The sequence below is a fragment of the Mus caroli genome, unplaced genomic scaffold, assembly GCF_978045245.1.
Source record: "Mus caroli unplaced genomic scaffold, Mus_caroli_1 scaffold_5, whole genome shotgun sequence".
Classification (NCBI taxonomy): domain Eukaryota; kingdom Metazoa; phylum Chordata; class Mammalia; order Rodentia; family Muridae; genus Mus; species Mus caroli.
This window is the reverse complement of record NW_028227260.1, coordinates 11,405,431-11,431,217: the sequence shown is the minus strand read 5'-3', so window position 1 is coordinate 11,431,217 and position 25,787 is coordinate 11,405,431. Positions and strand designations below refer to the sequence as shown.

The 25,787-nt window shown below is 38.3% G+C and overlaps 1 protein-coding gene across 1 annotated transcript in view; it reads right to left on the bottom strand.

The window, feature by feature from the left end:
- The window catches only part of Ppef1 (protein phosphatase with EF-hand domain 1), a 130,794-nt gene that overhangs the window by 1,282 nt on the left and 103,725 nt on the right, over positions 1 to 25,787 (bottom strand). Inside the window, exons 10-18 of the mRNA XM_021153415.2 lie at positions 20,368 to 20,534; positions 16,977 to 17,013; positions 15,551 to 15,700; positions 12,592 to 12,723; positions 9,342 to 9,527; positions 6,662 to 6,804; positions 5,330 to 5,436; positions 1,246 to 1,409; positions 133 to 217 (exon numbers count right to left, since the gene is read on the bottom strand). Coding sequence (XP_021009074.1) covers positions 133 to 217; positions 1,246 to 1,409; positions 5,330 to 5,436; positions 6,662 to 6,804; positions 9,342 to 9,527; positions 12,592 to 12,723; positions 15,551 to 15,700; positions 16,977 to 17,013; positions 20,368 to 20,534 — 1,171 coding nt within the window. The remainder of the gene's footprint in view (positions 1 to 132; positions 218 to 1,245; positions 1,410 to 5,329; positions 5,437 to 6,661; positions 6,805 to 9,341; positions 9,528 to 12,591; positions 12,724 to 15,550; positions 15,701 to 16,976; positions 17,014 to 20,367; positions 20,535 to 25,787) is intronic.

Below are 25,787 nucleotides of genomic sequence, written 5' to 3'. Positions count from 1 at the left end.
AGGCAATCTCTCTACCACTGAGCTATATTCCCAGACCTGCATTTTTAAGTTAGAAAATCAGTCATTGTATATCAAAGTTAAATTCAAACCAAGTTTTCAGTCAGTCCCTCAAACGAATCATCATTCCTTTACCTGATTGATCACTGTCGATGATATTAAATATGATTTTCAGGTCAGATCGGTATCTGTACATAGTTTCAGTTAGATTGGACTTCATCTAGAATAAAGATTTTCTAAGTGTTAAACATTGAAATTAACAGTCTAGATTAATTTCAGCAAATGTGACAAATACAAAATAACCTCACAAATTCTTTTTCCTTTCTTATTTATCTTTTTCTGATGCAAAGGAATAAGCCCAGGGCCTTGCATGTATGCCACTGAACTAGACCTTAAGGTCACCGATTTACATATGAGAAGGCAAACCTTTTTGAGTCAGATTAAAGACTTCTTGTGTTTGCAGGGACAAAGAGTCAATGTGACAACAGGAAATAACAATTGCAAATCTACAGAAAAGTTCTACATTGGTCATTCCATTTCATCTTCTATGGTCTTAAAGAATAGGGACAGAAGACAAAGAAAAAGGCAATTTTCTTAGAGGTAAGACAGCTATTGAGTGAGACGTGAATCTTAGACCCTCTGTGCAGAGGCCTATGATCTGAGTCACCATGGTAAACTGTCCCTACCATCCAAGGCCTTCCTATGGATATTTCCCTGTCTAGCCTGTATGCTTCTCTCTGGTCTTCTCACATTCCCAGTAAATTATCTATCGTCCAAGTCTTAGTTCCCATCAGCTCAAGATGATAACTAATTACTGATGAATTGCTAACTAATTAATGATGGGATCTGATCAGTGTCCCTGCAGTATTGCCATTTTAATAAGATATTTTATATCTCATAATACCTTGAGTATATTCTAGGGAACACCAGCAAATCTGTACATGTATGTTGAATATTTAAATGGTATTTTTAATGAGAGAATGCTGTTATGTTGTTATATGTGCCCTTCTGGGAGATAGCACTGATAATAAGAATATCAAGTTTAACATAGGTTTGCTTACAAAGCTTTTGATTATTTATTTTGTCTATTCTAAAGAGAATACACACATTTTCCACCCCACCCCCATCTATTCTCATTCATTAGGTAATTCCACTCCTAACTTCTGAAAGCATTAAAGTTGCTTAGAGGCTGTCCAAAGGGTACATTGAACCAATCCAATTTTTAGGTGGAACTAATATGTCACTCACATCTTTCATAGGCTTTTCAATACGAATATCGTCAAAGCTGGACATGTAGTCAACACTTCCGCTGGAATCAATGGTTACCAGGTGTGAACTCAGAGACCTCCATGGTAAGTTCAGCCCCAAAATGCTCTCCATAGAAAATGCCCACTCGGCCAATGAAATCCTTCCTAACAGCAACAAGAAAAAACCACATAATTTTACAAAATAAAGATGCAAGCTCTTTCTCAGACCTAATGGGCAGTCTGAGGTTTTAAGGCATGAGGACCCACTGCTCTCTTCCATGATCTGTCCTTCCAGGTCCCAGAGCCTTGAAGAAATGTAAAATAAGTCTTTCATGGTCTGTTAATCTTACTGTCACATATAGGAAAGTCAAATTAAGTATTGAACTTTTTCTCTTTCCCTAATACACAAAATAAGATATTACAGAAGATTTAAAAACACAGGAAAAGAGACTTTTATTTTTAATATTTTAGCATATCAGCTTACCTATTTTCCCAACTGTTTTTGTCTTTAATACTACATTGTAAGTTATCAAACCACATATATTTTTATTTTTCTTATTATTGAAGATATGTATTCATTTGGAGCAACTTTATATTGGGGATCAAACCTAGTTTGTCTAATAGGCAAGCACTCTACCGCCAAGCACTATTGCCAAACCTTGGCTTTTGAGACACTCTCAATACATTACTCAGGCTATCCTTCAAACCTAGAATTCTCCTTTTTTCCTTTCTGCCTGGTATGAGCCACCTTCCCAGAACTTAAATGATTTCAAATAAACAATTCCATTATTTCTAGTCTTTTTACTAAGTATGTAAATATTTATATATAAATACATATAGTTTCTCTTTCAAGTTCAGACTTATTTTATGTGTATGAATGTTTTGCCTATATGTGTGTGTATGTGTGTGTGTGTGTGTGTATACAGTGCCCATACCATGAACACAATATGGTGATGAAGCTGACCTTGAATTCTTTATTCTTCTGCCTCTACCTCCCTAATGCTAGAATTATAGTCATGACCTAATTTATTCTTAATTCTCTGCTTTTACAAACCATTAACAGATCTTAGAATGGAACTCGGTTGGTAGAGTACTTGTCTAACCTCCACAGAGCCCTGGGTTTGATTCCCAGTACCACAAAAGTTGGGCATGGTGGCACAAAACTCATACCTCCAGCACATAGGTGGTAGAGACAGGAGGATTAAAAGTTCAGGGTCATCCTCAGCTATATAGGGAGTTTGAGGCCAGATTGTTTTAGAGACCCTGTATCAAAAAAAATTAAATCAAAGAAAACTAAACCATAAAACTAGAGTAAAATTTATCAATATAATTGTTTTTTAGGTAAATTATACAATATTTTCATTTAAATGTTGAATTACAGTGACTGTGTTTTGAATGACAAAACAATTTGGATTTCCTAGTATTCATATCAAATGCCAAACTTGGTTGTAATATACTAATATTTGACTATTTAATTTATGAATTTTTTCATATAAATTTATCCATAATTGTCTTTTTCTTGTCAGGTTTAAGCACCAAGTCTATGTTGAACTTCTAACATATTCTGTTCCTATTCTCTGGAAGTTTTATAAGATTTTCCTTATTTTCTTTAAGGCATGAAGCTGTCTGAAAGCAGAGGACTTTCTTGCAGAAACTCTCAAATTTCCTTATTCTGTTCCTTTAACAGTTACAGAGTCACTAAGACTTTTGGTTTATTTCTGTCTCAGCTTAGAGTGTGTGTATAGATGTATATATTTTAGGAATACATCCATTTGATTTAAAGTTCTAATTCTTTGATAGATAAATTTTCATAATATATCTTAATGATCTTAATGTTTATAAATTATGTAATAACATCCTTTTCTATCTCAGCATTGGTTATTTGTACTTGAATATGTGTTCTCTAATTTGTGTTCTCTCTCTCTCTCTCTCTCTCTCTCTCTCTCTTTCTCTCTCTCTCTCTCTTTCTCTCTCTCTCCTGTTTACCAGTTTCTTCAAAGAACTATTTTCTTATCAGTTGATAAAGGTTTCATTGTTTAAAAATATATACATTCAGAGAAGCCTTGGTTCTCTGATTTGCATTCTGGAAAGTTTTCATGTTAAAGTTCCATTACCACTGAGCTTGAAAATTATAATTTGTACTGTAATTGTTCTGTGATACTACAAGAAGTACAATGATTCAAAAGTATATTTTGATTACCAAAAATATGTGTTATATGTTAGCTGTCCCCGAATTCATGATTCCTTTGCCTCTGCCTTGAATGTTAGGATTACAGGCATGTGCCACCATGCTGAATCCCCCAAATGGTTTTTATGGTTAGATTAGATTGAGCTATAGCACTGCTCACTCTGTCAGGGTATGAGTGTATTCTATAGTGATAATCTTTGATTTCTGCGGGAGGAATATTAAAACCCCCACTACGATGGCAGAGGTTTCTGCTTCTGCTAGTTGCCCTGTCAGGTCTGTCTTGCATATTTTGAGGCCGTATTAGTAGCAACATAAACATGCAGAACAAATTTGACTAGCAAATTAAATGTTTGCTATCACAAAGTCTCCCCTTTTCATGTCTAGTAATGTATTTCCTCAGAGTCTACTTTGTTTGCCATTAACAGAGTACTTTCCAGCTGTGTTTCTGTTAATGTTTTCCTGCTATTTGTGTAAATATAACTTCCAATCTTTGTATATATGATCCACTATCTACTGACTTTTTTCTCAGTTGCTGATTAGTCTATCAGTCCAACTGTTGTGTCTCTGTAGTAACGTGTTTCTTCTGCTGCATTTGAATGTCTTCTTCTTTATGGTTGCTCTGGAGTGTCATTACAAGAGAATGCAAGTGTGGATTTAATTTTATATATCCTGCTTGAGAATCAGGGTTTCTAGTTCTCCCTAGCATTCAGTTCTGGAAGAGCTTCAGACATTATTATATTACCTACATCCTTCCTCCCTTACAGTCTGTTTCTTTCTTTCTGGTACACCGATAGGTTAGACTTTGATCCTCACTAGATGTTTGTTAAGCCCTCTCTCATTTTGCTGTTCACAACAGTTTTCTGAGACAAGGTCTGGCTATATAGCCCAGGTTAGCCTTGGGGTTACTGTGTTGCTTAGGCTAGCCTTGAAGTTCTCATCTCTCCATCTAATTCTTGAAGAGATGTCTAATCTTCTCTTTAACACAGTCATCATGCACATTGTCTCACTCTCTTGGGTTTTGTTTTTGTTTTGAGACAAGGCCTCATGTAGCCCAGGCTGGCCTTTAATTCCTGATTTCCTGCCACCATCTCCAGAGTGTTGGCATTACAGGTATGTAGCACCCACTCTGCTTCCTCTCTAGTTTAGCAAACCACAGTGCTATAACTATTTGATACTTCTTCCAATCATACTTCAAATATTTCAAACACACATCATGGTTCTCTTTTGTTCCTTTTCTCCTTTTTGTTTCTTAGACATTTTATATTTTGTATTTGACAACTCCAACAGCTGATTTCCTTGGTGGAACTAGCTCTGTTATTTGCTAGTTTTATTGACTCATAGTCATCATAGCTCACCTTGTTTGTTTAGTACTCCTTAATTGCAAGCTCATGCTAATTGATGTTAAGCTCTGAATATACTAATGGCTACAATTAAGGTTGTTTTTCACAAAGATGCAGTTGGGAACATTATAGAATTTAGCCACTTTGAAGGTACAGAAACCCTGACTTCATCTTTTCTATCTTTCTACCATGCTAGAATTTAATGTCAGGATGATTGCTAGGGCAACATTCGCCCTCACACCAGGGTAAACTAGCCTTCAGTGCTTACTCATTCATTTGTGCTCTCATGCATGAGTCAAACCATCTTTCTGTCATAATTGGCTTTCTCTTTGTTTTTGTTTCTTAAGACAAAACCTCTCCGTGTAGCTCAAGCTAGCCTCATACTCGTAATTCTCCTGCCTCAGCCTACTGTGTACATGGCCAGACATGTTGAGAAAACCTACTGTGTACATGGCCAGACATGTTGAGAAAACCTACTGAGTACATGGCCAGACATATTGAGAAAACCTACTGTGTACATGGCCAGACATGTTGAGAAATGCTAAAGAGTTTATTACCTGACCTACTGTGGTCACGGAGCTCGAAAGCGTTGATGAGATCAGTTTTTCGTGAAATCATTTTTTCCTTTAGGATTTTGAAAGCACTGGATTCCATAGCATTCATCCTGTATCGAGAAAGCAGCATTTCAGCGGCATTTACAAACACCCTGCCCGCTTCATTCTCCTGTGCTGTGTTACAACATGCCAGTTGCCACTTTACATGAATTGCCTATGTTTATATGTATTGTGTTGTTAGATGGTAAATGTATGCATTTTTGTTTGCATTTTCATATTTGTTAGATATTTTTAAAATCATCAGCATCACTGTTGCTGTTTGTATACTTCATTTTCTAGACATTTTATCTTTTTTATTGGACAATTAGGGATGGCGAGGGGGTTGTGTGCATGCCACCATACGTGTGTGCAGATCAGAGGACAACTTTGTGGAGCTGGTTCTCCTCCTTGTACTTTGATGCATGCACCAGATAGTTTTCCTTCGATTTGAGAGACTCATGTGAATAATTATTTAGAAAAAAGAAACTTGTTCTATGAGATATTGAAATTTACCATTACATAACTGAAACAAACTAGGTGGTGACTGCTAAAAGAAGATATGCACATGAGCAGAGCATCATAGGAACCTCCAACCCCAGATTCAACTCTCATGAGGACAATCAAGGCAACACAGGGCACATAATTCAATAGAAAAGACAGGCTTTTGATTGATGCTAGGACATTTAGTCAACTATGGCAACATAAACTTCGTTGTCAGCTCATTTTTAAAAGAAATGTACAATTTCAGAAAAGATTCATTTATTTTTAATGTTTTCAGTGTGGCAATACAAAACATTATCTATATATCACAAACATAAAATGGCAGGTGCACATAGCAGTTGATGAATAATAGCAGCTTATTTAAGTAAATTAAAGAATCAACTAAGACAGACATCATGAGACTAGATAACTTCAAAAAGAAACAAGATCGCACTATATGTTACCTCACAGAAGACCTAGTTTAAGTTTCAAAGGTACGAGTTTGAAATGAAGGTACAAAAAGCACAAACCAAAACACAAAGCCAGCAACCACATAAGCTAGCATGTCATGCTAATAGGCGACAAAATAGACAGATGAAAACTGGAACTCGAATAAAGGGGAGGAGGTTTCATAATGGTAGGACACAGAACAACTATAAACATATGTGAGCCTAACAACAGAACCTGGAACTGCATGCAGCACAAACTAAAAGAATTAAAGAAACAGACAACTCGATAATGATGGCTAGAACCTTCACTGGCAGAATTGCTCTTAGTCCCTCGGACAGTCAGTAGTATTATTGAAGCTCTATATACCTTTGGTGAAGAGGGTTCAGGCATGATGTACTAGTTACTTGGTACTGGAAAAATTGTGGCATTGTACCATAACTTAGTCTGATGTAAGCTCCTCGGTTGCTGCCTTCTTCATAATAATTAGAAGCAGAAAATACAGTAATGACCTGATTTAAAAAAAAAAAAAAAAAAAAAAAAAAAAAAGAGGATCAAGTTCATTAAGTTAGCTCTCAAATGATCATTCAATAAAAGACAAATTATCCAGGTCTAACATGATTTCATATGATTCCCTTGAGAGAAAGTAAAAGTCTTCAGTCAGTGTCTCCAGTACTAACTCCTTGCTATTCACCCAACATTCCCAGGGTATGGTCCTGAACACCTACATACTATTTTAGTGCTAAATCTTAGAATTCTCTTTAATGTTTAGTTTCTAAATTCTAATTTTTCATTGAGGATAAATCCCCTAGTTTCTTATCTTGTGATATCTGAGGGGTCAAAATAAAATTTAGTTAGAAGCTCATTCTTTTTTCATTCCCACAAAGATGACAGATTTAGAGGGTTCCAAGCTGCCTAAAAAATGTTTTAAGAACATAGAATTAATGGCATGGGACTATGGAAGCATGGTAGGCAGGATATGAAAAGACAGTACTTGCTGGTGACAGGGAACCTGACTTGAGTCCGTCACTTCTGATGAACCACTGCTATTTTCTAATTACAAATAGATTCTAAATAATATGTGCCTTATTTATATTAGTATGGGCCAAAAATGAATGAATAGACTTAAGAACATTAAAGTGTCAGCACAGAAGGAAATGCCACAGGATCCTATATTCATTGTTATTTATTTTTATTCACTATAAAGAAAAAAAGAAAAGAACCATCCCAGGGCAACTGAAGAGAAGAACCAGTTTCCTAGTCTTTACCTTTTCCAGCCTTGTTGGCATGACTGGAGGAGAACAAGACATTCCATTTTAATATCAGTAAACTAACCACAGGAAGCAACTTGCTAGTGATCACCTCCTCAGGGAGTTGAAAGGAAGTGTGCTGTGTGTATTCTGTCTTTTACAGGGAATTGCAGAAGACAGAGAGCAAACTGGATTCTTTGTAAGGAAAAGTTCAGTTTGCCCTTTTGTGGGAATTGCAACTGTGTAATGTGAGACTTGGCTTACAATTAGTAAAATGCTATGCTCTCCAGTCGAGTCAACTGGACAAGCCAAGAGGCTTAAAAGTCACTCATGAGGCAAAAGAGTTTCAAGGAGGCTCTCCTCCTGGAGTCTAGCGTTCCCTACCCATACAGTAATTTTTCATTCCCGCGTTCCATTCCCGCGTTAGTCTAGTGTATGGATCCACGTGCTCTCTTTCAATATTTTCCTATCATAAGTGCCTTTTAAGATTGAATTCTGACATAGCTAAAGCCGTCCGCCAGTGTTCCAACAGTCCTAGTTCGTCCTTAGCAAGACCTTGGGCTTGGAATTCAGTATCTCTTTGAGTAAAAGTTAGGTCACTGCCCTTCACAGAAATCTACCATCACCTAGGAAGAAAGAAGTTTCTGACCGTAGGGGAAACCAGAATAGATGTTTAGAATTATAGCTGAGTTACACCTATTTACAGGAATTCACAATGGTTTAGGAAGCAAATCGGGCTGTGGTTTTAGAGTATTGCATTATTCATGAGATGGTTAGCTAGAACGGAACTCCCTAGTTAGAACCATGACTTGGGTGTGAAAGCCCTTGCCCTAGGAGTGAAAAGTTCTCACACCTGGCTTCTAAGACTATAGCTGAACTTAGATAGGGCTGACTTTGTCTCAGTTATTTTATTGCCCAGTTCCTTCCGATCTTTGCGTTTTCATTCCTCTGTTCTGTGTAAGAATCATTAAGCATCCGGTTACCTCATTTGTACCTTGTGGCTATGTCACCCAACTTCTTTATTGTCTTCTGTATAAAAAGTCTGATGCTCGAGTTGTAAAATTACACTCAGATTCCACACGAACTCTCCTGTGTGTGTCTGTCTGTCATTCATCCACGCTTTGCCCACCCGCGTCGAGAGACCCCGTTCCACTCAGACACAGGGACCCAGAGGGTCTGCGGCAGTAAAAGATGAACTGTGCACACATATGTGCATGTGTGCACGCATGTGTATGTATCTGTGTGTGTGTGTGTGTGCTCAGTGTCATTGTCATAGTTTAAAAGTAATGCATTTGGGTATTAAGTTAGAAAGAAGTACCCTGGGATGGTGAATTTTAATAGTCAATTTGATTGGATTACTGAGCAGAGCATAGTTCTTGGTAAGTCTGTGAGGACATCTCCAGACAGGATTAACTGAGGGAGGGAAGACCTTCCCTGAATGTGGATGGCACAATCTCTTAGGTTGGGGTCCTGGATAGAACCAAAAAGGAAAAGGGAGAATGTCAGCCAAGCATCAGCATCTCTCCCTCCTTCCTGGTCATCTAAGATGTGATCAAGCGGCCAACTACCATGCCTTCTCCATCATGATGCAAACTCTCAAACTGTGCATCAAAATATATCCTTATTTCCTTAAGTTGCTTCTTCTCACTTGGTTATGGCAATGGGAAGCACCATTAGTCCATTTTCTGTTTGATAGTAAGGAGACATCTCATGGGATTTTAGGTAGGACAACACTGGGCAGCAAAGATCAGGCTGTGGCAAGGATGTCTGCAAGAATTTCATCCATGACATTAGCTCACCTTTCCATCATGAGAGACTTCATACCCGTCGGGTTTACACTCATGAGACCTAATGAGCATCTTCAACTGGTTTTTACTAAGAACCTTAGAGGTAACATCTGGTCCAAAATAGCAGCCCCCTCCTCGGCTTGTGTTTGGATAACAGCCTTTTTTGCCTCTGGGGTCACTCCACAGAATGTCAACTATCTTGGAACAATAAAATAAATTAGGTTTCTACTTATAAGTAACAGTCTATCATTTTTATACTCCAATTTACTTGACAGAAATATTAAAGGTACCTAGAATTACAGATACGAACCACCCTGCCCACCTAAATTCAGAAGAGAAAACAGTTCCTTCCAACAAAGATATTAAGTGCACTTAATATATTCAAGGAGATTAGATAGATCTCCCTCTCATTGGCCCAGGTTGGTGCCCCATCGAACATGTTAAGAATGCCTAATGTACGTTCATTTCAAGGAACTACTTTCTCTCCTGAATTTAACTGGGCACAGTGGTTCATGGTTTTTCAAGAACATTCTATAAAACCGGTTTTTTTTTTGTTGTTTGTTTGTTTGTTTGGTTGGTTTTTTTTATTTTTTTGCCTCTATAAGGATGCTCTCCAATTCAGCAGTACATTTACTCACTGACTGGCTTCCACATGTTCTAAACCCACAGTGATTTTAATTCAGTGTAATATTTCCTTTGGTGGCTGGAAGAAGCAAGTGCAGGTCACACAACACCCAGGGCTGAAGACCCAAATTTAAAGAATATTTTCACAGAAAATCAGAGGCTGTGGTCACTGATCTACATTGAATGTTTGAATTACTACTACAAGGGCTTAAAAAAGAGTGGAAAAAGTCATGTCTTTATCACTGAAGACAGTGACAACCTTGAGAAAGCTGCCTGGGTCCTACTTTGAAAATCCCTCAATCAGGTGTTTGGGTCAACTATCCTGCAAAGAATTCATGGTTCCAATAGACAATGATTCTAAAAGTCTGTTAACTGTTTTCCATAGTTATTTCTGCTGTTGCTATGTGTGCAAAGAATTGAATCAGAGCCTCGTGTAGGCTAGGCAAATGTGCTTCTTCTAACTACATCTCCAACCTGTCCACATCTATAGGATTCTTTGGAGAAGAAACACGTAATTGATATTTTGTATGTAGAGATGTAGAAATGTAGAAGCCAGAGGTCTACACTGGATGTTTTCCTCAACTACTCTCTCTCATTGATCCCATAGCTCAACAATTTAGTTGGATGGACTAGCCAGTAAGTCCCAGAGATCCAGCTGTCTATTCCTCCCCAGTGCTGGGATTACAGGTATGTGCTGCCACACACAACTTTTATTTCAGGTGCTGTGGATCCAAACTCAGGGACCTCATGTTTGCACACCAAGCACTTTACGGACTGAGCCATCTTTTCAAGGCCCTTCAATTGAAAATCTTTAGTTATTCTAGGAGGTCCCAATCAGGTCTTAAGGAGAGGATCAGATATGGCTGCTCCACTAAAGACTGGGCACCCATTTACAACTTGATATAAAGGGACACCTGGAGATAAATGAGAGAAAAGACAGAATGGCAGAATGAGGACCAGAAGTAGAAGAACCATTCTGGAATGGTCAGTACCTGTTCTACACTAAAGATACTCAAGAGCAGGCTCAGACCAGATAGTTTTTGTCAACTAGTTGAGGGGAGAATTAAAATCTCCCTAAGAATAATCACCTCAAGAGCATCCTTTCTTCTCACTGAATTCCAATGTTATACCCTACATATAAATTTAATGCAGCACCTTTAAGTTCTGATGTTGATGGCAAAAATGACACTTTTATTTAAACTGAGTTCTATCTGGCTTGTATACAATGAATTCACATTTGGGGTGTGTGACTCGAATTGTAGCATAATAAAAGAGGAAACATGGAACATAAGGGATTATATTTCATTAGGAAAGGATTAAGCTTTCAATTCCTACATGGAGCACAGTAATTTATAGGCAAAATGTCCTCTGGAAAGCGTCCTAACTTACCCTTGGAGAACAGCATACATTATTTTATGTATATAACCCTATGTAGTAATATATAAGAAAATATTATACATATATATGTATATATATACATACACACACATACATATATATAACAATGAAAGAACAATTCATGATAAAGTATAGAGAAGTAAACTCTCATAGCACCTTTTTCTTCCTTCCTTTTTACCATATACAATAGTCAAAATAGACATAAATTAAATGTACATATGAGGTGAGCAAGGACACACCTGCTCTAGGGAGGCAGAGACAGAAGGATTACAAATTCCATGCTAACCTGGTCTATGAAGCAAGTCCCTATTTCACAAGACTAAAGATAATGTTAGAGTGTTTGCCTGGCCTACACAAAGCTTGTACTTAATCTCTAGCACTATAAAAAAACACAAGTAACATTATATAGACTGAGCAAGATCTATACAATATTTAGGTAGGTGATAGATAGATAGATAGATAGATAGATAGATAGATAGATAGATAGATAGATAGATAGATAGATAGATAGAATATAGATATAATAACAAAGATTCTCAACCTATGGGGCACAACCCCTTTGGGGGGGTCAAATGACCCTTTTAAAGAGGTTGTTTAAGACCATCAGAAAACATATATTTACATTATAATTCACATCAGTAGCAAAATTACAGTTATGAAGTAACAAAAAAAAATTTTATAGTTGGGGGTCACCACAACATAAGGAACTGTATTAAAGGGTCGCAGCAGTAGGAAGTTTGAGAAATACTAAATTAAAGGAAAAGAGGCCATGAATTTAGATGAGAACAAAGGGTCCATGGGAGGAGTTTGAGGGAGGAAAAGGAAAGAGAAAATGATCTTATTATATTATAATCTTAATTTTTTTCCTTAAATCATTTAAAAATACCTCTTGCTGGAACTTCATAGAAGCAGAATAACTACCAGCCAAAGGGCTACTTTGTTAAGTAGTTACCTATGTTCCCTTGGGTAAGTCACTTTACTTATTTGAGTCTTAGATATCACAAGGGAAAACAGCTTTAAGAAACGAGTGTCTCAGAATCCATAACTTGAATTCTAGATTTCTTTTTACAGTCTAGAAATTATATATTTGATTATGTACAAACTATAGAGATAGATTTAGAGAAGACAATATATTACAATTACAAAGGTGAAGTCACGTTTAACATATATTTTATAGGGATAACATCATTACTGTCGACGAAATGATGTCACCTCTCTGGTGAATGTTTTGGTTACCTACTTGTTCCCATTCCTGCTTTGTCAAGTCTTCAGAAGGAGTCTTGTCTGGTTCAACATAATTTGAACCTGATTTATTTTTCTTTACGCCAGTCTCTTGATTTATCAACACTGGCGGCATCAACACAGATTTCATCTGCAAAAAAATACAATGCTTTAGTTAAATATTGCATGAACGCATGTCAGTTCCAGTTAGGAATCTGTCCATAATGTGCCTCAACTCTGAAAAAGCCTGCGAATAGTCTCCCACCTCATGAGCATTGCTAATTTACTAGTGTGTCTGTAAGATGGGCCCATTCCAATATTTTTGTGCAGTTTGCAACTAAAGATACTTACAACCTTACAGTAAAAGCTTCATATCAGCAATTGTGAGGGACCTCAGAGGCATGTGGGTAAGGTGCTAGACATGTTGTAAGGCATTGTCAAAGGAGATAGAAGATGCTAAAGAGAGGAGAAACTCATCCCCTTCTGAGCCGTTTTCTATACCCGGGGCTTTGGGGAGTCAGAGGGGGTATGCATTTGATTTTGTTGTGTTTTCCAAGATAAATGAGAGAAAAAAAAAACACATCGTGTCTATGAAATCTCTCACAGGGGAAACAACTTGAAAGCTTAGAAGCCCTTCAAACTTAGTTCAGTGTAGTTCTTAGCTAGACCTGTTAGCAGTTCATCATGTTGTCTAATCCTAGTAGCAAACCCATTTCTTTGAAAAAGAAACCTTTTAAAAAATATAACATGATAAACCCACTTTATATAATCTGAGATTGGGATTTTGGTCTTGTCTCCTTTAAGCCTTATATCTTTACAGAAAGCAATTAAAATGTTTTTACGTGTATGTGTGTATTTGTGTCACATGCACACCACACTCCACAGCACATATGTGGAAGTCAGAGGACATATTCTCTTCTTCCACCATATAGTTTCCTCGGATTGGGCTCAGGTTATCAGGTTTGGGAACAAGAGCCTTTACCCATGGAGCCATTTCACTGACCCACAAAACAAAAACAAACAAAAACAAAAAAACAAAAAAAACTTCAAAAATAATGCTTCTATTATACTGGTCACCAGAGTTCAGTAATGGATAACTTTCTATGGCAGGTTCTTAGTTTGTCCAATAAACTATGATATGAAATTATGTTTTTATTTTTCAAAATTAAAACTAAATCTTATTCTAAAGTATCTGCATAAAGTTGATTAAAAACTCAAATCTCAGCTATTAATCACTAGTGCATAGCCTAACTTAGTCTTCTGCAAGCAAATGATCTTAGGTCTTAGGCAGAGCAGAATATTCTGGGAGGATCTTCTAGGCTTAAGTCCACATAATTCATTTCTGATTAGCTCATTAGGCATGGCCCCATGGTCCCTTAGGAACATGTAGCTCTGCAGATTTCAAGGCTATTTACCATTGGGATACTTTCCCTACACCCTGATAAGGCACCACACCACCACTTTTTCTTGGGAGTCCTATTAACCATCCTTCTCTATACTCCTGATTGGGAATTTGAAGACTATCAAACCAGAGCCTCTGTCTTACAGAATCTTTATTCTCAGTATTGACCTCTACTCGGCTTACCTTACAAAATGCCTTTAAGGAATCTAGAATGGTGGTTACCATCAGGTGAGTTTCACCTAGAGCTTTTTATTTTGTATTTTTGACACTTTGACATCTTGGGGCCCTGCTCACTGTAGATACTGCCCCTCTCTGGGTATCACCATAGACTAGGGAGAGGGATCTAAGAAAGTTCCTATCCACTTTTATTTTGCCATGCTTTGGTTTTAAATTTCCAAAGAAGTACTGAACAAGTAAAAATTGCTTATTCCATCCCAGGTATTGGGGTTTTGCCAGGGATTGGAGAAGCACAAGAATGTCGTATGAAAATAGCATCAGAATTCTTTACCTAAATTTGGTAACTTATGAAAGATATGTATAAAGGGCTTGGGAGTGCAGAAAGGGAACCTGATGGAGCCTAGTAAGGTAAAAGTGAAAGGTTAATGAGAAGATGATATTGCCATTCTCATGTATAGAGGCTCCCAAAACTCAAGTGCAACTGAGATCACATTTCTGTCTCTCTTAGATCAAATACTAGCTTCCCAGGTGGATTGGATATTGACTACTGGTCTTTAAAGACAGTAGTTCAAGCATCCCACCTGGACCATACACCATCTTCTGTCCTATAGCTGCTACTGGACCTCATGCTCATCGGGAACCCCATTTACTTCTAGACTTGGGACTTTAGTTTAGCTCTGGTAAAGGAGGAAGATGGCTCTAGTTGTGTACATTCAAAGAACCCTTTAGTAGGTGTGGAATAGAGCCAGTTCCCTGAGAAGGTCTATACAGGTTCTTGTCCTGACTGCCTTGTATTTAATATAGTTGTTTAGAGTTAAAGTAACCTGAAGATAGTTACTCTGCTCAGTTGAAGTAGAGATATTTAACAATTTAGAAACACATTTCTATGTGATTCTACTTATATGAGTTAGCTAGAGTTCCTATGTAGAATGTTTGTCATGAGAAGTAGAAGTGGGAGGAGTTACTGTTTTGTGGGCATGGTTTCAAGGAAGGAAGTTCTGTGACTGGGTGGTGGTCATAGCAGTAACAGTAGCACAGTAGGGATGCATCCAGTGGTAAGCAGCTTTACAAAAGACAACAGTGCTATATGGTGTTTCTTATACTACAATGCAAGTGAATTAATTCATTTAAACCTTTCTTCTAAAAACCTCACTTTTAGAAAGTATCTCATCCCCATTTTTCCATTTGCAACATGGCTTCTTCTTCTTCTTTTTAAAAATGTACTGTATATAGAAAAACCACCTAGTTGCCATCATCAGTCATAGCTTTTCTCGAGACATTTACTAACCCTCTCAGCTACAACAACCTCCAAAGCACACATCTCTTTAAAATGACAAGAAAAGAAGCATATTCCATTATAAATCTCTGAGACAAGACTAGGGCACATATTACTTCTTACTTTATTTCTTTGTAACTGGTGGAGTGTATTCAAGTCTGTGGATTCTGATATCCCACCATGTATGACCAGGATTTCGTTGTCAATAATTGTACCGATTGGGAGCCAGGTATAGACTTCTTCCAAGACTTGTAAGATTTTTCTCCCATGTAGCTGTAAGTAAGAGCTTTAGTAAGTTTTAATTTTCTGGTTTGTCCAGTTAAGTAAATAGTCTCGATATAGAGATAAAAAGAAAGTTTTCATGCCAACTGAAGAAAGCCATCAACCCACTAGCAAGTATTTAGCCTGTTTTGTTGGTTTTTTTTTTTAATTCTGTATTTTTGATTCTTTGCTATCCTGGGGCCTCATTCATGGGGGAGACTATCCCTATCATGGCTAATTTCTAGTGATCTTAAATGACTGCTTTCATATGCAAACCAACTATTTTAGATTCCACACTTCCAAGGAATTTTCTTTTTAAAAGTTAAATGTATTTAACTTTATTTTTGTGTGCACTGATGCTTTGTATTCATGTAGGTCTATGTGAGATTGCCATAGCTTGGAGTTACAGACAGTTGGGAGCCACCATGTGTGTGTGTTGGGATTTGAACCCAGGTCCTCTGGAAGAGCAGTGAGTGCCCTAACCACTGAACCATCTCTCTAGCCTATCCCCCAACCCCCCAAGGATTTCTTTTCTTGACCTCTAACTCAGGGCCACAATCCTGTTGTGCTAATCAACCCAGAGCTAGACAAAAGACAATTAGTGATAACCCTTATGCTGCATGGCTGGCTGCCATTGTTCTAACTACTAAACTTTCTTTTTTTTTCTGTTATTGGATATTTTCTTTATTTACATATACAGAGGTGGATGTTCGCAGCCAACCATTGAACTGAGCAAGGGGGTCCCAATGGAGGAGTCAGGGGAAGGACTGAAGGAGCTGAAGGGGTTTGCAACCCCATAGGAAGACCAACAAAATCAACTACTCATCTTTCAATTCACTAAGGGGTTTTGAACTTTCTTTCCTGTGAAAACCTATTGAGTGTTCTTGTCAGTATTTTCTTTTGGCTCCATCTGCCTCTCTCTGTCTGACTCTGATAATTCCCTGTATGCTGTTCCTAATGTGACAAACGATGTCTCCTGCATGTAGGTAGTTGAATAAAACTTCCCCTTTCATACTGGATATTTCTCTGTCTGTCTGTTGCACTATACCTGTGTACAAAACCCTGGGTATGTACCTTTAAAGCAATGCAATATGTTCATATCTATGCTGAAACTGATCTAACAGCCATAGTGAAAAGGAAGATCTAAGATTCTGTTATGGTGGGGGTTCCTGCTGTGCTTATTATTTTATTGGCACAAATTCTAGCTAGCTAGCCCATCACCCTTCCTAAAGCAACAATCTGTCTTCATTGGCTCTATTTTTCATAGCAAAACTACCATGAGTCTTACCTTGTATTTTTGTAAAATTTCTTTTGTGAAGCCATACCTGAGAAGTAGATTTTAAACCATTAATTATTGCAAAAAGGAAAACCACTGATGTCTCACTACTACCAAATAGTAGGAACTCAAGAAAGCATAAACTTCAGTTGAAATACTTAGCAGTCTTTCCAGAGCATTGGGAGAAAGAACAAAAGTAACGGCACCATCTCGACTCTCAAGAAGCCTAGAGCATAGGTAGGGCAAGAAAATAGATACTTGGCTGACTTGGCTGGGCAGTGGTGGCACACACCTTTAATCCCAGCACTTGGGAGGCAGAGGCAGGCAGATTTCCGAGTTCAAGGCCAGCTGGTCTACAGAGTGAATTCCAGGACAGCCAGGGATATACAAAGAAACCCTGTCTTGAAAAACCAAAAACCAAACCAAACCAAAACAAACAAACAAACAAAACAAAAAACAAAAAAAAAAAAAAGAAAGAAAAAAGAAAATAGATACTTGTGAAACTGTAATGCAACCTAAGAAATGCGCACTAGGGGCTATGAAAAGGCTACAAGTATTTTGAGACATATGTCATAGCAGTTAGAAGCTGTATGGAGAAGACTCTTCATGTAGATAGCATTGCTTAGACATCCAATCACTCAAAAAGAATGAGCAGGACAAAGGGAAAGAGTGGAAAAAGAGAAAGCAAAGCATGTAAGATAAGCTGGGCCTTCATGCCTTCTCTGACATGGAATGTGATTCAATGAACACTATTAAAGAGCTTAACGGGAAGTATCAGGACTTTTAATGCCTGGATAACAAAAACCTAAGGGAGATTTTTCAATTACGTTTTCTTGTTTTAGGATAATATTGAATACCCTTTTCATGTAGGCCTGCCTGGACTGGCACTCGATATGTCAAGCAGGCAGTCCTTGAGTCTGCTTGCCCCTGCCTCCTGAGTGCTGGGATTAAAGGCATGCACCACCACATGTACTCTTTGTCTCCAACAGGTAAGGTAGGAACAAGGCACACTCCCCTATTGCCACCCAAACCACATCATGTCACGTTTTTCCAGTATGACATTATACTCACCAAAGGTGTCACAGTGTTAGGCTAATATACAGCTTGCCATCTATGGTGGTCTGAATAAGAATGGACTCCATAGACTCATATATTTGAATGTTTGCTTCTCAGCTCATACACTGTTTAGGAAGGATTAGGAACTGTAGCCTGGTTGGAGAAGGTATGCCAGTGGGGATTGGTTCTGAGGCTTCAAAAGCCAAAGCCATTCTGTCTGTCTCTGCCTCTGTCTAACTCTCTGTCTCTGTCTCTCTCTGCCTCTTTCTCTCTGTGTGTCTCTGTTTCTGTCTGTCTCTGTCTCTATTTCTTTCTGTGTGTCTCTGTCTCTCTCTGTGTCTGTCCTCCTGTCTCTGTCTGTCTGTCTGTCTCCCTCCTTCCCTCCCTCCCTCCCTCCCTCCCTGCCTGCCTGCCTGCCTGTCTGTCTGTCTGCCTGCCTGCCTGCCTGCCTGCCTGCCTGCCACTTGTGGATAAGCTAAAAGTTCCAGAACCACAGCGGCTGACTTGTCACCATACTTCCCAACATGATGGTCATGGACTCACTGTCTGAAACTGTAAACAAGCTCCTAATTAAATGTCTTCCTTTGTAAGTTGTCTTGGTCTTGCTGTCTCTTCACAACAATAGAAAACAGTATCCTTACCTTTCTGGACTTCTCTGAAACACTAAATCTAATTGGCTGAAGCATACTTTTAGAAAACCTCCTCCCATCTATTTTGTGACAGTAAACTTTCACAGTATTCTATAACCTCACAAATTTTCTTCTTCCATATAAGCATCATTATTAGAATTCTTCCAGGTTCTGCCCTAGGCCATCCTTTGACTTCACGTTCTTCCTTAGTACTCTCACCCCTAATCAGCCAGGGGTTCAATTACTGTCTAGTGTCAATACTATAGGGTGACACTTCAGGTTACACTTCATATCTATCTCTGGTCTGATACCTCAATAATACATCAAATAGACCTACCCCAGACTACATCCATTCCCTTTCAGAATGATGCTGTTATGCCTTTAAACTCAAGCCTGCCCCACCCCTAATCCCTCTTTCAAGGCCTCCTTATCAAGTTACTAAGCCCTAAACTGTTATCACCCAAAGTCTTCTTAAATTTATTTTCGCCTTCTCTATTGCCCATCATGCTAGTCTAAATGGGAAGCTAGCTACCATTTCTTGAGCTCTTTCCTAATTGACCTCCTTGTATCCACACTTGCCCCTCTTCCTTCAATGATATTCTTATCCTTAGATACATGCCCATATTCCTTCACAACACTCAACCACTTTTAAATCTCCAACCCTACCAAGCACTGTCTTGGTTGGCTCTCTCTTGCTGTGCTAAAACACCATGACCAAAGGCAACTTGGAGAGGTTTGTTTTTCAGCTTCCATGCCCCAATCACGGTGCATTATGATGGGAACTCGAAACCTGGATGCAGGATATGGAAAATCACTGTTTACTGGCTTGCTCTCCATCACTTGCTCAACCTTCCTCTTAGAGCACTCAGGAATAGGTTTCTAATAATACTTGTAGATTCTTGTTCTTCATAGGTTTTGTTTTTTGTTTTGTTTTGTTTTGCATTTTGCTTTTACACCTGGAGAATTAGAACTGAAACTCTGTACTTGAGTCAGGTGTTAAGACTGCTCAGAAGACAAAAGTGATCTGCTAAGCTTTTATCACAGCACCCAAAAGCTTAGGACCCAACGCATGAGACATTACATAACCTCTATTTTCTAGAACAAACTGAATTCTCTTTTTCCATAAAAAGAAAAGAAAAAGAAGGGAACATTTCTTACCTACTGTGCCTTTCAGACAGAATTCTTAAACCATTTAATCAGTCATTATCCCTCAACTCTCTAGTGAGTCACATAGTTCAAATACTATGCTACAGCTGTTCTCAAAAATGTGTATGAACAACTAGGCTAGAAGCAATTACCAGGATGCAGAAAATACTCATACCAATGTAAAATGTGCCAGCTTCTGAGACAGATTTGTAGCAAGCCAAGAGAAGCAACAGAAACTCCTGTCTAAGTCTGCTTCAAACCATGCCTACAAACCTGACCTAACATGCCTACCCAGCATGCAATTTGGACTGCAAAGGGTAGGCATGACGGGATAAAAAAGAACAAAATAAAGAGGAGGAGGAAACACAGGACTGGAAGTCAGAGGAGAGCTTCAAAGCAGCTGAAACTTAGCTAAAAGACTGGGGTTAATGAAGAAGGGTGAGAACTTGGAGATTTTCCTTATGATTCATCTTATCCTTCTAGACAGTTTCACCTACACCTGTCCACTGTGAACTCAATGCAGCAGCAATTTCATCGTGGGAATAAAAGAGGAAGTCTAAAATCCCTGTTACCTCAGGTTCATCATAAAGTCTTCATGGTTCCCTCTGTTGAGGTGCAGGTCAGAGGGGTAGACAAGAAAACAAACAAGCAGGATCATTAGGATCTCCATGGAATTGTTTCCTCGATCTACAAAGTCACCATTAAAAACATATGGATTGTTCTCTGAAGGCAGGCCATTCTGTAAAGGAAGAGGGAAGAAAGCATGCCATTACAAGAATATCTTTTGAAAGTAAGGTTATGTGTTTGTTCCTGCTGAAACAGAAAAGAGGCCAATTCATTTTTCCACAGGGACAAATCTGCCTACTGGCTTGAACTTCTTCCAGGGCACATACCTGCAAGGGGCCTGGGACCACAGAATGAGCCTGGGACAGGGAGATTTCACAGGGGATTGGGACTGTTTACTCCACTCATCACGTACCCTGAGTTTTCTCTGAAAGAAGCTAGGATTTGTCCTACCAAAAGTAGGTACCCTCTTGGGAGCAGGGGAAACTATGATCAGAATATATTGTATGAAAACAATCCAGTAAGAAAGAAACACAGTGTTACTATAAAAAAAATGCATAGTCCCATGCTGTCCTTGTCTCTGAAAACAGGGAGACCTCCACACACAAAACAACAACAACAACAACAACAACAACAACAAAAAACCAAAACAACAATAAAACAAAAAAAAAATTCACTAACCTACCAGTCCAAGAATTTTCATTCAAAGGTCCTATACTAAATGTCATTCTCTCAATTTGCAAAATTGACCCTTTTTACAATTTGCAAAATATATCCCTTTTCAGGTCACTTCTGATAATGGACATGTAAGAACTCAGGCAAGAGGACAGTGCTATAGGTATACCAGTGGACAGGTGTAACCACATGTGGTACATCTACCCACTATATATTCTGACTTACTGATGACTGGGCCATATCATATATCAGCTATTTTGAGTATTACTCTTGAGTATGTATTATGTATGTATGTATTGTTAGAGGATACTTATAAAAACAGTATTTGTATGAAAAGGAACAGACCAGGGAAAAGTGCTAGTTTTTAAAATAGCAATTAACTTGTTCAGTTCTTTATTATAAAACTAAAACAAAACAAGTATGTATGGCATGGTTACATATCTCAGTGTCATACTTAATAAGGAATTATTAGCCAAGTGCATTTCTACTTCATAGCAAGATGTAGTCAAATGCTCTGAAATGTTTTACAAAGAGAAAAGTCATGTCAAAATATATACTTTCTGTGTGAAATGTCTATCTTCAGGAAAGAATACACATATCCCAATTAATTTAATGATTTAAACTATTTTCAAATATTTCTTCTGTCAATTTCAAACTATGTAACAAAAACTTACTCCTTTATAAATCATGCATTTCAACTTTACATGCCCCAATATAGGGGAATGCCAGGGCCAAAAGAATGGGAATGGGTGGGTAGGGAAGTGGGGGGCGCTATGGGGGACTTTTGGGATAGCATTGGAAATGTAATTGAGGAAAATATGTAATAAAAATATTAAAAATCAAAAAAAAAATAAATCATGCATTTCAGTATAAAAGTTTTTAAAAATACAGGTTACAACACATGACTTAGGAATTCCAAAAATCATTTCCACAGTGTAACATATTCTGAAGGTAAGTGGGGAAATGAAGCAGTGGCCTATCCTAATCATATGATTAACGTCACAGCCCCGCTTCAGCGATGTGATTATTATTGCTGAGAAAGTTAACCTTTTCTCCATCTGCAAAATGGGAATGATACCCTCGTTAATTACCATGCAATATTTGGGAACTGAACATTATATGTACATAAATTCCATGCAAACCATAAACACAAATAAAGACATTCACACATCATGACCTCCATGTTACTTCTAATTTTAAGATTACATTATTTTACATTCTCTTAATAGGGCTTATGTGGTAGAAACTGTTGCAGAAATATAAGCTATAGTCATCATCTTCTGTACATTTGTACAGAAGAGAGGAGAATTCTGTGCCTCTTAAATTCTTTCTTTTCCCAGCCTTGAGATGCATGGAATAAATAGCTGAGAGGACTGGCAAACTCTAAGAAAATGTGCAGGCTCTGAAAGAAGCTAAGGAATTAGCAGCAGAGAGTCCTGAGACAAGGACATGGAAGGACTAAGCCTGAAGGGAAAGAAGGAACCCGTGACTAAGGGATGATTGCCTCACAGAAGAGGGCAGTACTGGTTGGGGTTTATGGAATGTTGGACCTTACTAGGAAAAATGTGGGAAGGTTTGTAGAAAGAATAAAGAGTTTTTTAAAATCATGGGAAGGGCTAGAAAGATGGGCTCAGCAGTTTAAAAATACTGAATATAAAGACCAACAACTGGACAGTGTGCAGAGAGTGAGACCTTGAAATACTCTGCTAAATGGAATATCTTTAAACCCCTCTCCTAGGGCTCAGGGAGCCCTGCAGAAGAGGAAGTGGAAGTATTGTAAGAGTCAGAGGGGATGAAGGACACAAGGAAACATAACCTTCTAACCTAACAGAACAAATGCCCACATGAACTCAGAGAGTTCATGGCAGCATGCCAGGGCCTGTCCATGTCCAAGCTTGATGGCATTCTAGCAACTGAGATGGGGAAGTGGACATAAGCTCCCATCCATAATCAAGAAGCTATCCCCGCTTGGCAAAATTAATTTTCTCCAATGGAATGTCACTGGGTAGACTGGATGGTTTTGTGTGTCAATTTGACACAGAGTCATCAAAGAGGAAGGAGCATCACTTGAGAAAATTTTTCCATGAGATCCAATTGTAAGGCATTTTCTAAATTAGTGATCATTAGGGAAGGGCACAGCCCATGGTGCCATTCCTGTGCTGGTGATCCTGGGTTCTGCAGACTGAGCAAGCAGTGGAGAGCAAGCCAGATAGTAGCACCTCTTCTTGGCTGTGCTTCTGCCCAGACTTGCTCCAATGATGGTCTATCATCTACAAGTATAAGCCAAATAAATCCCTTTTCTCTCAAACTTGATTTGTGGTCATGGTGTTTTGTCCCAGCAATAGAAACTCCACTAAGACACTGAGTATAAACCACACTTAAGTGTAGGTCTCAGGCCCAGCAGTAGATGGCCAATACAAAACCAACTCAGTGATTTTTCTAGATTTTTTTTTTTGTGTGTCTCATATTGCTTTGTTAGGGAAATTTTTACTTTATTGGTTTTTCTTCTTGTATGATTACAGATTTTGTGCTCTTAAGGGTTTTTTGTTTGCTTTTTTTCCCCTTTGGTATATGTTCTGTGTGTATGTGTATGTGTGTGTTTCTCATGCTTTTTCTTTTTTCTTATTCTAGTTTCCTTTTTCTTTTTTGTGTTTGTTTTCTAAAAAAGAAAGAGAAAAGGCATAGAGTTGGGTAGGTTAGGAGCTAGAGAGGCTCTAGGAGACGAGGAAAGGGAAACTATGATAAGAATATATTGCATGAAAAAGTCGTATTCAATAAAGGCAATTAAAAGAATAAGTACTTCTGTTTCAGAGGATCCAAATCCTGGTTGCAGCACCCACATCTGGTGGCTGACAACCACTTGCAACTCTAGCTTCAGGGGGATCTATGGCTTTCAAGGGCATCTGGGTTCAACAGAATAAACACACAGATACACACACACACACACACTAAGACATACACAAAATATACATGAGGCCCCATCAAGGCCCCATCAAGAAACAAAAAGAAAAGGACAAAGGAATGAAGGAAAATAAAAAAGAAAGAAAAGGAAGAAAGATGGGGGTAGGAAGGAAGGGAGGAGAAAGGAAGACAGGGCGGGAGGGAGAAAGATCAAAATGAAACTAAGAAAACTAATCAGCTAATATTAGGCATTCCATGATCATAGAAAAGAAATAATTAAAATAATTCTGAAAGGAATTTTCTACAGCTAAAAGACTTCAAGAGCTGGAGAGATGGCTTGGTAGTTAAGAGAGCTTGTCACTCTTGTAGAGGAACCAGCACCCACATGGGGTGGCTCACAACAAGATGTAACTCCTGAACCAGAGAATCCAATGCCTTCTTTTGGCCTTCATAGATATCTACATTCACACACACACACACACACACACACACACACACACACACACACACAGATGCCCCTCAACAGAGAAATGGATACAGAAAATGTGGTACATTTACACAATGGAGTACTACTCAGCTATTAAAAAGAATGAATTTATGAAATTCCTACGCAAATGGATGGACCTGGAGGGCATCATCCTGAGTGAGGTAACACAATCACAAAGGAACTCACACAATATGTACTCACTGATAAGTGGATATTAGCCCAAAACTTAGGATACCCAAGATAGAAGATACAATTTGCTAAACGCATGAAACTCAAGAAGAATGAAGACCGAACTGTGGACATTGTGCCCCTTCTTAGAATTGGGAACAAAACACCCATGGAAGGAGTTACAGAGACAAAGTTTGGAGCTGTGACGAAAGGATGGACAATCTAGAGACTGCCATATCCAGGGATCCATCCCATAATCAGCTTCCAAACGCTGACACCATTGCATACACTAGCAAGATTTTTCTGAAAGGACCCTGATATAGCTGTCTCTTGTGAGACTATGCCGGGGCCTAGCAAACACAGAAGTGGATGCTCACAGTCAGCTATTGGATGGATCACAGGGCTCCCAATGGAGGAGCTAGAGAAAGTACCCAAGGAGCTAAAGGGATCTGCAACCCTATAGGTGGAACAACATTATGAACTAACCAGTACCCTGGAGCTCTTCATTCTAGCTGCATATGTATCAAAAGATGGCCTAGTTGGCCATCACTGGAAAGAGAGGCCCATTGGACACGCAAACTTTATATGCCCCAGTACAGGGGAACGCCAGGGCCAAAAAAATGGGAATGGGTGGGTAGGGAAGTGGGGGGGAGGGTATGGGGGACTTTTGGGATAGCTTTGGAAATGTAATTGAGGAAAATTCATAATAAAAAAAATATTAAAAATTAAAAAAGAAGCCTAACAGACTTCAGAGGATATTAAACTTAGAGGAATGCAAAAAAAATTTTTTTACATATTTATTTTTAAAGATTTATTTATTTATTTAAAGATTTATTTATTTGTTTGTTTGTTTATTTATTTATTTATTTATTTATTTATTTATTTATGTGAGTACTCAGACACACCAGAAGAGGGTATCTGATCCCATTACAGATGGCTATGAACCACCATGTGGTTGCTGGGATTTGAACTCAGAACCTCTGGAAGAGCAGCCAGTGCTCTTAACCATTGAGCCATCTCTCTACCACCAGATACATTTTTAAAATGAATTTTCAGTTTGATGTTTGAAAGAGCTCATGATTAAAAAGCGTAATAGAGGAGAAATTCCATTATCCATTATAGGTCTTAGACTATGCCAAAAGAGGTGGGGGTGGGGGAGAGAAAGAATCACCCTAGTATTACACTTATCGTTTGAAG